Genomic DNA, 12,109 nt, shown 5'->3' with positions numbered 1-12,109 from the left:
ACTTGCCAGTTCATTAATGTGATCTTTCTTTTTGAACCTGCTCATAGAGAAAAAGAATAACTCAACTGGATGCTGCTCAACATGCCAGTAGAGCCACACAGCATTTATGTCCCCAAACAAAAAATGTCAAATTCCCCCAGAAACAACAAAACTTCACATAAGTTTTCATCAGACATGATTTATGGCACAGGGGTAGAGACCCCTTCCTCCCCATCTTTTGTCTGTTTTCTCCATGGGGCAGGCAAATCAACGCTCCTCCTTGCCCAAGCACTGGAGACCAGTTTATGCAGGTGGGGATCAGCCACATTTTTAACATTTGGGAGACAGGGATGATGGGGCGAGGCACGAGCTGAGGCTGCATTTCGGCAATAGGTGCTGTCTCCGGCAGGCTGTAGGGTTGTCACCCCATTTCTGCACCTCAGCCTTGTCACCTGTTGTATGGGTGTAATACATCTTTTAGCAGTGCTTATCCTTATGGCCAGAGCTTTACACACCTTCTACTGATGTTCTTTGCAGACCTAAAATGAAGCAAAAATTCCTGTCTCAGGGAGAACTGGTAAATTAGAAGACCTGGACTGGGGGTAAAAACTACCCTCTTTCATCTAGATGATGAATAATGTCACTGTGTTAAAATTTTCCCCTTCTAAACACTAAACTAAACACTAAACACTAAACTTTAGTGAGGATCTGAATGAAAGCTGGATCTAGAAACCCCAATGCTTTGAGGAGCTCTCCAGGATGGACAGATGTGTCCGTTTCATTAAGTGCCCCACCAGTGCAGAACCAGTTCACAAGCCTAAAAATCGATGCTGTTTTACTGACTGCTTTTTTTTTCTTTTTTTTTTTTTCTGCCTATTTCAAAACATCCCGTAAGAGATGGGCTTTCTGAATGAGAGAGGAGCAGGAGAGGGGAGAGCAGCTTACAGACACATTTCGAGCAGTAGAGTTCATGAGTATTCCTGAAGAGCAAACAAAATCTGCAACAAATCATCCATAAAACGCAGTCAAAAAGGACTTCGTTTAATTAGTGATATGTAAAGACTTTTGCATAGAAAAAAGGTTAACAAAGTAATGCATAAAAGACCGACTAGGTACAGTATTTTTAAAACAAATATTTTAAAGTATATTTTGCATAATGTTTAACATTCTCAATGCTTACTGCTTTCTCCACACAGCAGAGAAATCAAGTGCATAATAATACATGCTGTGTTTTATTTTTACTTTTTTTTTTTTTACATAAAATCTCTAGTTTTTTGACTCGATGTATTAAAATACTTAGGTTATTTTAAGTCACTGTAATAAAAAATGAAAGCAAAACATTTTATGCAGCACTAGTTGTCTGGGTATTGACAAAATAATTTACTGCCATCCCCTTTAATACATTCATTTTGGTTTGGAATCAAACCCACATTACAATGTTGGCATGTTAATAGCCAATTTAAGAATTGTCCCTACCGTAACTTCATTCATACCCAGAGCGATCGTTATCCCAGAAGTTGATAGTGAAAAGATCTTGCACAGAGTCGGCTGAAAGTAAACGTCCCATTGGAGCTAAATAAGTTAATTTCGACTCTCACAACACCGAGTCTCTTGTATTGACATGAGCCGGCCATATGGAAGTGTGCACGCTGTATGTAGGTCGTTACTTCTGGGTGCATGACAGACTCGCTGTTTGTGCAGATACGAGCTAGCACCATATTTAAGCCATAAAAAAGGGTGCCTCAAGGCTCACAGGCAGTGCTGAAACGTTCATTAATCCGAGCACTGATAAGATAATCGCTTTTACCGACGCTATGCTAGATGTCACAATTTGGCAAGTCTGTACAAAGGAAGGAGACTAAGTAAGCGAAAACCAGGCCTGTCAGACTGAACATTCTTTCTCGGCAGTCTTTTGGCTAAACGAACCTGCCTGTTAAAAGAGCACACTCCTTTCTGGAAAGATATCAACGTCCTGAAGCTGCACGCAGGACTCCCCCTCTCTCCCAGACCATTCCCATACCTGTGCAATGTTATTTGTTTTAGCAGAACACACATATATATATATATAAAATTTTATTTTTATTATCGTTTAAATGTCAGGCACTTAGGAAAGTCGAACTCTTTTTCGAGCCCCAGGAGACCTGATAGGTACGATCCCTCGCCTCTCCGCCAAACACGGATGCATAGCTGGAGGATTATTCTTAGTCCTAGTGCCTACGCATCTCCCAGGAAACGTCCGCGTGCTGAGGCGGTCACGACGTTTCCGAAAGCCGCTGCCTCGAGGTGCCCTTGGCAAGACTCGCCGGGAGGAGCAGGGCACCCCGCGTCCCCTCCGGCACCTGCGGCGAGGGCAGCGCCGCTGCGCCCAGGCCGGCTGCCATGCCCCGGGGCGAAGGCGTCCCCTCGGCCCTCAGCGAGGACAGGCCGCCACAGGCGGTCCGCAGGAGCCTCGCGAGTGTGCACGTGTGCACGCACGCGTGTGCATGTGTGTGTGTGCGGAGGGAGAGGAGGGAGCAGGCTGGGGAAGGGAGAGGGGGCACTTAAAAGGCTCCGACCTCCGTCCCCCAGGGCCGGTAGGGCTTGCTGCTCCCCGCGCTGCCGGCCTGCTGGGGGCTGGCGGAGGCCGATACGGCCAACGGCGGGGTGATGGCTGTAGCTGCTGCCACGGCGGCGGCGGCCGCGCTTGGGGGGAGCATGGGAAAGGCGCCGGTGAAGGAGAGGGGGAAGCTCTGGGCGGCGGCAGTGGCGGCGGCGGCGGCGGCGTGAACGGTGGCTGAGAGGGAGAGGAGAGAGGTAGAGAGCGGGGGGACGCAGGGAGCCACGCTGCCCGCGGAGGGGACCCTGAGGGCGGCGTCGGCATGGGCGAAGGTGGCGGTGAGCAGCGCGGAGCCGTGGGGAGGCACGTCCGAGGAGAGTCTGCACGGGGCGGCCTCGGGGGCGTGGAGTCCGTTGGGCTGCAGCAGGGCGGCCGGGAGGTGGTGGAAGGCGGCTGCCCAGTGGTGGGGGTGCAGGGGGTGGTGGTGGTGGGCCATGGAGGAGGTCATGGCGGCGGCTTCCCTCTGTGAGGCGCAGGTGCTGAGGTGGGACACCAGTCTGACGCGCAGCGGGTCGGAGGTGTCGAGGCCTTCCACGGACGTCAGGTACCTGGCGACTTCGGTCAAGCACTCCCGGAAGCCGATGCTCATGAAATCCATGGCCAGGGAGTGAGCATCGAAATAACCTGCAAGGGGAGGGCAAAAGACGCGCTGAGTGTCAAGCCGAGCTCCCAGCCGACATCGGGTGACACGCCTAACCTCCCTCAGCCGCTGGGTCTTCCACTTAACGGGTTAAGATTTGCAACGAGAAAATTGTGTTCTCCGGTCTGTAAATGATTTGTGTGACCATTCCTGTAATGCAATAGGCTACGGGGTTTTTTTTTGCACGCTGTATAAATGGAAAGAATTAAGACCATAAGCACTCGTGGCTCTTGAGAAGATACACGATGCCCCTCCTGAAATACCTCAGGAAGCCTCTGCAGTGGGGTGCTGACCCCGCGTGTGAGTGAGGGAGACATTTCTACACACAGACGATCAGACAGCTTGTGCGCACTGTGTTGCCTTTTCTTCCCTACACCAACATTCACAGTAACGCTCTTGAGCTGTTTCTCGATGTTGTGAGATACTTGCGACTGCTGCTGGGGTCCCATCTACTTCACAGAGTCATTAGGACAATGTGGCATACGGTGTCATTTAACTACAAACTAAAAACATCTTGTCATGACTCTGCACACACACAACAAAAAGCTTTACTGAGAAAACGTTTTATGTAATGCCATTGCTAATTTCGAGATGGAAGACTGACGGTCATATGGCCCATGAGGCATTTCAGCAAACAGCAACTGGAGCTCCACAAGCTTGGGACAAAAAGCATTTGAAAAAAAAATGTTTTATTAAATGCACATGAGAAGATACTCCCTTTCTAAAAGGGTTTAGTATCAAATCCAGTGGTTAAGTTGCACCCCTTCAACTACACAAAACAATTCCGCTTCAGTTTAAAGTTATTCTCCTTGGGAAAAGAAAGTCCTATCCACTCTCAAGCTACCACGGTGTTTTTTCCTCTTGCTTTCGGTGAAACTTTTTAGGTATGTGTGACTATGATGTGTGTTAATATAGAAAGATCGAATGCCTTTTTTACAGAGGACTCTGGCAGCAATACCTACACTAGGCCTCGCACATTCTGTTATGAAATAATCCATGTATTTTTGAAAAAATCAAGCCACTTAGATGGCTGCTTTCACTTTTGCCAACTTTCAGGCTAGAGAAAAGCCTTTCTGTTGCTGCACATCCGCACTGTAGAACAAACGCAGGCACATTTACAGATGTCAGCCCAAATCCCCTGCCTACTATATACCATCAAATTTTGGTGGTGCTTTTGACTCAGGCCACTTTGTCCACCTGACGCTGAACAAGACCCCAGAGACCTTACCAACTGACAGACTGGCGAGTACAACTGGTTGGGGATTTTTGTTAGGAAGCACAGGCTCATCCGTCACAACTGAACAATCTGTGAAAACACAGCGATTTCAGTGAACTTCTGGCAAAAAAGACAGGCGGGCAGGCAGTGGGTGAGCTAGCTGGGTGCCTGCCTGGTGGCCAGCAGCTTAGCTTGGGGACTGCCTCTGCACCACAGGCCCCAAGGCCTCCCTCCCTCCCTCCCTCCCTCTGGACTGCAGACACGAGGGACGCGGCTGTCCCCAGCTCCCCCCTGAGCCTGAGCTGTCTCTGTGATGAGCCCTGGCCATGCCAGCTCCCCGTCAGTCTCCTACAAGGTGGCCAAGACATGGAAATGGGAGGACACCAGCCAAGTGACTCGGCACCCCCAGCCCACGAGGGGACAGGGCTCCAGGCACTCAAGTGACGGGGCAGAGCCGTGCACCCGTCCTGCACGGCCGCCAACGGCTCCGACCCAGGTGTCAGTCACCTGAGCTCAATTTGCACTGAAGCTGCAATAAAACGACACCAAGGTCCCAGCCAGCTACTTGCTGTTGGCTAATTGCTCTTCCCCTTTGCTTGCTTGTGCTGTCAGCAAAAAGCGCTGGCCCTGGGCCAAACAACAACTTGACGCGACCACGAGACCATCGCCTGCACCTGCGTCAAAACACACGGAGTCCACGCAGGGCTGGAGGAGCGGCAGCTCCCTGCCTGCCTCCCCGCCTCCCTCCCTGCCTGCCTGCTGCGGCGGCTCCAAAAAGCCGAGGCCACATCAGCCTTTCTGCTGCCGTGCCCACCTCGGATTTAGCATGCTGAGCAGCCGCCAGCGCCACCCTGGCTTTCCCAGCCTCGGGCATCCTCAGTTTGTGTGCCAGGAAGAGAACAGGCTGTCCCCAGCTCTCAACGCAGGGCAGCGTAAGGGTACCGGCACCCATTTCTCCCCCCCTACGCCCCCCACCCCCACCCCGTGATAACAGCTTTTGTCCATAGATGAAATGATGGAACTTATATTCTTTTCTGATCCAAGGAAGTTTCTGGCTCAGAAGATGAGTTATGAAGTGGGAATAGCTACACTTGCAAGTTAAACAAATGTCAGCCTTAAAAACACCCTAAGAAATTATATTTAAAGCTGTTACTTAGGTTGCAAAGTAAAACATTAAGCGAGCAGGAAACATAGGCTTAAACTTTGCCCAGTACTAACTTGCAGACCTCTTTTCTTAAAGTTTGTTAATCTGTGCTGTGAGATTACTCTTATCTCTGGGTCAGAAGGGGAAGATAAAGCTGCAGCATTTGTGAAACAGCTAAGTGTTAGACCAACATGCCACCCACTACGGGCCCCGGAGCAGCAAGGAGGGCTCCGGCAAGCCTCGAAGGCAGCTTTGGTTGCCCACGGGTGGCAGTGGGCTTAAGCGGGCATCACCTCTCCCCGCACCCTGACACCCCTCACTCTCTGCCCGACAGATCCCATCTCCAGCACCTCCACCTCTGCCCCATTAGCCGGGCCACCCGATCTGACCCGGTTATAAAACAACCCCCCACGCTGCTTGTTTTGGGTGGGGAGGCAGGTAAGGAGGGCTCCTGTCAAATCCCATGGGGTTCATCTCCTGGCCCTACCGCTGTCAGTACGGACGCTGGAGGGGTGGGAGCTGCTGCAGCTTTTATGAGGAATGGTGCAGCACGATGCACGGGTCAGGCTGCGATAGCTGGGCTCCGCGTTGCACAGGGAAGATGCAAGGAAGCAACAACCACTGCCCTCGGCATCTGAGCCTTGCCCGCTCTGGGCACCAAACGAGACAGACCTCGTGGAACAGCAGTGTGCAATCACGTAATTAAAGGCTGCACCACCACGTCGGCACACGAGACGATCTGAATTCAAATTGCATAAGCACGATAAATTCTGGTGTTTCGTAACTTTCAAGAGCGTCACTTTGCCAACTAAATAGTGGCCTTTAGAGGACATTCTTTCCTGCATGCAGTGACATAAAATTAACATTTTTGTTAGGGTTTATCTTGCACATTTGCCTAGGATATCATGGGGTGTGTCTGTTAGATGAAGGGCAATAAAATCCCTTTCACCTCTGACAGAATGAGCTACCCTTAAATTTGAAGCTTAGATGGACTCCTAACAAAAGTCTCTTAACACCTAGAAAATACATATGTCAGCTCGGTGTTAATTTTTAACAAATAACACAACACCAGCCTCCAACAGGCTTTCGTATAGGAAACCATTTGTTGTCAAGCACGTGCTGATTTTAAGTTGACTCCTGTAATCACTGCAAGAAGGTATGGAGAGGTGCAGTAACTCACTCATGCGCTAAAACATTTTTAGTTTAATTAAAAAAAAAACACAAAAAAAAAACAAGGGAGAAGCAGCAGCAGTAAGCAGTAGCCTCTTTTCTAGCCGGTACCTACACGGCACAATGGGTCAGTTAAAAATCATCTAGTTTGCATCGCAGCAGTTTGAACCATAATCACAGCTAATGGCACGTGAGACGGTGCTTGCAGAAGGCGAGCAAGTTTTCTGCTTCAAGTAAGTTCCAAAATCATGACTACAGAGAATACCTCGTGGGTGGCTGAAATCGCTTGGCCTCCAGCCTCGGGACTGTCAGCTTGCACAAGCGAGGCACGCTCGGCTCACGGCAGCCGGCTGATCGAACGGGTCAGTCAGTGTGGCCCCTGTGTCACACGCCTGCCCTGCCTAAGGAGGAACTACCCAGACCTCCGACAAACAAATAGAGCACGTAAATAGGAGTGCAGATAGCACTGCTATCAGTCTGCCCGCTGGCCCCGTCTGATACCTAGAGCCCCGTATAACGCGGCTGGATTTTGTTCTGGGGGATGAGGCCGTCTAACCTTGCATTTACAAGTCTCTCCAGAACAAAGAAAATGCACCACCAATAATGAAAGCTCCTCTCCATCCACTTCCTTTGGTATAGCTGCTGTAAATGAGCTTTAACATTGGTTTTGCGCTACACAATTGTTGCCACAAACCTCCTGTTTATGTTTGGTGTTTGTGTATTTGTTTTGTCTCCCTGTGCAGATTTCAGTGCTCTTTGGAAACCCCAAACAAATCTCTGACTGGGCTGCCTGTGAATGAAGCCTTTACTCCCACAGTGTTATGAAAGCAAACACAAGCCCAGGGTCAAGTGCTTCTTTTGTCCCAGTAGTTCTTTCCCACGAGTTCAATCCTGCCATTAGCATTGATTTCCACTCCTTTAATCTGGAAACGCCTATCACAGCTCGTCAAAGCACTTTTTGCTGAGATTTCCCCAAGTATCAGAAAAGAAACTGTCCTCTCCTTACCTTTACCTCCGGTCGCCTGAAGCATCTTCAGATGATCCACTGTCATTTGCAGTATTTCCGCTTTTTCTAATTTGGCAGATCCCTTTGAGATAAGAGACTCATGTAAATAAAGGCTTACGAGTACTAGAAACTTGAATTTGATATACTTTCCACTGAGCTCAGCCTTACGGTTTCAATTTCCCCTATCATCAGGACATTCTCAGCTTAATTCTTTCATGAGCATCTGCATCCCAGACATTGTCTGAGGACTAATGCTGTCTCCTGCCTAGCGACACAACCATCAGCAGCATAACTTGGCTTTATTGAGGCTGCAGCTCAGTGTAACTCTGGCCTTGAAGTTGGAGCAGAGATGACATCGTCATGAAATGAGAGCAGCACACTACTTCCAGCATGTTCTCTTTAACCAACCGACCCCCAAAACCGAATGGAAACCCGTCAGAACAGGTCTGCAGAGCTAGTGATGAGGACCCTGCTGCAACATTTTTTTTTTTCTGCTTTTACCAGTAGGTGTCCCTGTGGACACACACCGAAAAGTATCCCTCTTCCTTAATAGCCTATTAATTTTTGACATGTCATTTGGCTGCTGAATATTCTATTCTCATTCTCTACTGAAAAAAAGAAACAATCACACAGCCCACGGCTTTTAAAGTTATTGAGAGGCCTCGTTTGCGGGGACATGAAGCTGAGTGCCATGAAAAAGAAAGAGCTCAGCCCCTCTGTCAGTGAAACTTTTCTGTTACTGGGGATGGCTCACACTGCTATGGGTGCTGGAAAAGTCTAAGATGCAAACCCAAAGGCAGTGTTAATACATTAATCTACCAAAAATAAATAAATGAATACATTTCCCTTGAATATCTGGAGCATTGCCCTGTTCCCCAGCCACGCAGCACGGGCAGGGAGCTCGGCCGCGGGGCTCGCAGCGGGCCCGGAGCCGGGCAGGAGGCAGGCAGAGAGGGCAGGCGGAAGCGAAGCAGCCTCCGCTCGGACACTTCAGTGAGCTGAATGTCAAGGAGCTGAAAAAGGACCGATGACTTTGTCCTTGGCATATCGCAGAGGAATGGCGGGGGTTTCTGAACAGAACGCGTCACACACTTATTTTTACCCCCATCCATTTTTTTTTTAAGATTCTCTTCCTGCTTTCAGCGTTTCCTTCTAAAAATTTCGGTGCACGGGTGAATTTTTGACCAGAATTCTGCATTTTACATGCAACTACATCCTGTGCTTTTCTCAGACTTCATCTTTTCCATAGACACAGTACAAGCCGTCTCAGTGAGAGTGACTAATAGCTAAAAACTGCATGTTGCTGGGTAATTTCCAAAGGCTCTGTAGGACTTGTTTTATAATGTTTGTGGTTTTCAAGAAGTAAACAATAAAATGGGACAAACAACTGTTGTCTCTTGCCCCTGTTTATCTAGCTGGAAATGCCTCTGTCGCTCCATTTTGCCAGAGCCTATGGAAGGGCTCGGCTACCACCGCAAGTTATTAAAAACATATTGCAGGTGACACAAGGGATGCTCTCACTATGATTGCAATACTTCAAATTTCTTTCTAGCTGGCTTTTGTTCTTGTAAGAAGAGATGTAACAGGCCTCGTACAGGGGGGTGCTAGCCGCCCTTAGCTACCCCAGAAATTCAGCGCCCCACGGGCCTGGTCTCAAAGTTTACTTTCTGTTTTTTTGTCTTCAGTTACGAGGAAGTCAGCCTCGTTATTCTCAGTTGGTGCCTCTCACTGAGGCTCAGTGTCAGTTGCACAGATCCACAGATCTGATACAATCCATAAAACAGGAACAATGTTAAATACTGAACCAAGACCTCCCCAGAATAAAAAAAAAAAATCAAGATATGGAAAAGTAACTAAATAATTAAATTTGAATGGTAGAAACAAAGTTCACTTTTTGCAGCACTGATTGTATTCTAAGCTTTTGGCCTCCACCTTCACGACCGAGGAGCTGAACCCAAGTTCACCAAAGTCAGCTGCATCCTTCCAGCCATCCCACTGAACGTTTTCTCACCAGAAGTCTTTGCAAATACTGCTGACTTCCCTGGCTCACCCTGCACGGGCCTGGGCCGGGTCCTAAGGCACTGGTTCTAACCAGCCGTTCAAAAGCCTGAATCATCCAAGCAGCCTGCTCACTTCTTAGGAAACCGGACCCTTTAGTTTGCCACTGAAATTGCAGATTAAAAATAAAGGTTCCTTAACGAAGGGACAAAAGAGACTAAAGATTTATAAGGAAAGCTAATCAACTTACAGGTTTGGGGGGGTTGCTTCTTGTTGTTGTTGTTGTTGTTTTTACTATGAAGTAAAGCACATTTTTAACAAAACCACTACTGGAATTCATCGAAAGAACAGAGGCAACATGAACACTGTTACCCTTAAGGGAAAAACAAGCCAAAGAATGGAAATGTTTTTCAGCTTTATGATGAATTATGTTCCTAATAGTTTCGCCACAACAAAGCATTTTATTGAAATGCCTGCTTTGTGCCAGATCAGGACACATACAATATTATTTTAATGAGCTTTACAAGAGAACTAACATTGCCAGATGAGATACAGAATATATATATAAAAAAGGGGCTTACTTGTTTTTCAAAAGCAGTTGGCACAAGCCGCCTCAGCTCAGATAAACTGTTATTTATACGATCACGGCGCCTTTTCTCTATAATCTAGTCCCAAAAACAAAACACATTAAGTTTATAAATACGTTGAAGGGCAAAATCTCACAGCACGCATGCAAATTGTCACACGGGAAAAGAACGAAGCAAAACGTACCCCTCTTCTTTTCTTTCGGGCCATAATCTGAGACGTTGTTGTTGGGGAATTCGATCGGATCACAGAACTATTGCTTTGCCTGTGAAACAACAAAAATACGTCAGGTGTCGCATGGCTTGCCACCGCTCTTTGGAGATACCTTTGGTCACCACATTAAGCATTCCCAGTCTCCCCTCTGCTGTTTTAAATGCTGGGAGGAGAGGCTTTGCGCCGCACGGTGCTGTTATAGAGAGCGACATTGCAGTTTTGCTGGCTCCACTGCCAGAACCTCCACTGGAAATAAAGTCCCTGTCTGAAGACAGCTCGCTGTCCAGCTCAGCCCACTTCGTCTTCACTGTATATGGCCATGCCTGCAAAATACAGTCTGGAGAACCGAGTCCAAAGGAAAACACGGGGATTATCTACCCGTGCTGGCAGCAGTAGGTGCATGCAATGTCACAGCTCCGCCCGGCCAGCCAGGTTTTGTCGCTCCCGTCCATCACCTCAATGTCCATGGGCGCCCGCATAAGCAGCCGGGTTCCCTGCCCACGTCCGTGGCTGGCCCAGCACCAGGAGCAGGATGCAAAACCCGCTTTTAAAACTGCACTGCCCACGAGTGTGGAAAGGTTTTTCCTTCTCCACGAGGGAGCAACAAGCGCGGTGGCAGCCTGGCTGTCATTCAGCCCCGATGCGGACAAGCCGGGGGCACCGGTGGGGTGCCTCCGAGATGGCCGCAGCAACCCCAGCCCCGCACAGCACCCCCGGCCCCATGGCAGCAAGCACCCCGGCCCCGGCCACCTCGGGGCTCGCCTTATTTCCAGCCTCGGACCCCAAGCACCCGGCTGCAGGGCAGCAGGCAGCAGGGCGACCGGCAGAGGGGCACGGACGGCCCCGACGGGGCGGCCCCGCGTTGCGCCCATCGGGGGGGGGCTCAGCCCCCGGCCCCCGGCCGCAGCAGCCCCCCGGGGGGGCACTCACCCGGAGTAGTTGTTCTCGCTCCCCACGTCTATGGTCTCGTCCATGTCGCTGTCTGAGGTAGTTTCCTCGCAAGGTCGCTTCATGGCGGGCAGGGGACGCAGCTCGGAGCCGGGGCGGGGGCAGAGATAAATAAATCCGGGAGGTGTGGGCCGGGGGGAGGGGGGGGGGGGGTGAACGGCTCCGGCTCGGCTCGGCACGGCTCGGCACGGCTCCGCACCGCCAGCAGAGCAAAGCCTCTGTGAGGCGCTTTCCCACGCCGCGGCACAGCCTCAAGCCCGACGGCCCGCCCCCGGCGAGGCCCGCCCCGTCGGGGGGCACGGGGAGGAAGGGAGGGGGCCGCCCACCGGGGGGGCAAGGGGACGGGGGCGAGGGCACGGCGGGGACCGGACCCCGGCCCCGGAGGGCGGGGGGCGAGGGGAGAGGTAAGGCGGGGATGGGGCGCGGGGGAGATGGGGTTGGGGGGGGCTTTTTCCCACCGGCATTTGGGGGATCCGGCCCGCCCCGTCCTGCGAAGCTCCCCCCGGGGCGCAGGGTGTAAAATGAGGGAAGGGGGCGGCGGGCACCTGGAGGGGGGGAGCCGAGCCTGGGAATAATCCTGCTAGGAGCCGGCCGGAGGATGCTCGGCCCGCCGG

At 50.6% G+C, this 12,109-nt stretch overlaps 1 protein-coding gene across 1 annotated transcript; it reads right to left on the bottom strand.

Moving 5' to 3' along the window:
- Positions 1 to 1,005: 1,005 nt before the first annotated feature.
- On the bottom strand, positions 1,006 to 11,771 carry HEY2 (hes related family bHLH transcription factor with YRPW motif 2). The gene is made up of 5 exons (XM_040552995.1): positions 11,478 to 11,771; positions 10,521 to 10,599; positions 10,331 to 10,414; positions 7,752 to 7,833; positions 1,006 to 3,199 (listed from the first exon to the last, which is right to left on the bottom strand). The coding sequence occupies exons 1-5, from the start codon at positions 11,558 to 11,560 to the stop codon at positions 2,520 to 2,522; spliced, it is 1,008 nt and encodes a 335-aa protein (XP_040408929.1). The 5' UTR covers positions 11,561 to 11,771; the 3' UTR covers positions 1,006 to 2,519.
- Between the last annotated feature and the right edge of the window lie 338 nt (positions 11,772 to 12,109).

Source organism: Cygnus olor, chromosome 3 (genome assembly GCF_009769625.2).
Source record: "Cygnus olor isolate bCygOlo1 chromosome 3, bCygOlo1.pri.v2, whole genome shotgun sequence".
Classification (NCBI taxonomy): domain Eukaryota; kingdom Metazoa; phylum Chordata; class Aves; order Anseriformes; family Anatidae; genus Cygnus; species Cygnus olor.
The sequence above is the reverse complement of the archived record's forward strand: the minus strand, read 5'-3'. Positions and strand labels throughout refer to the sequence as shown.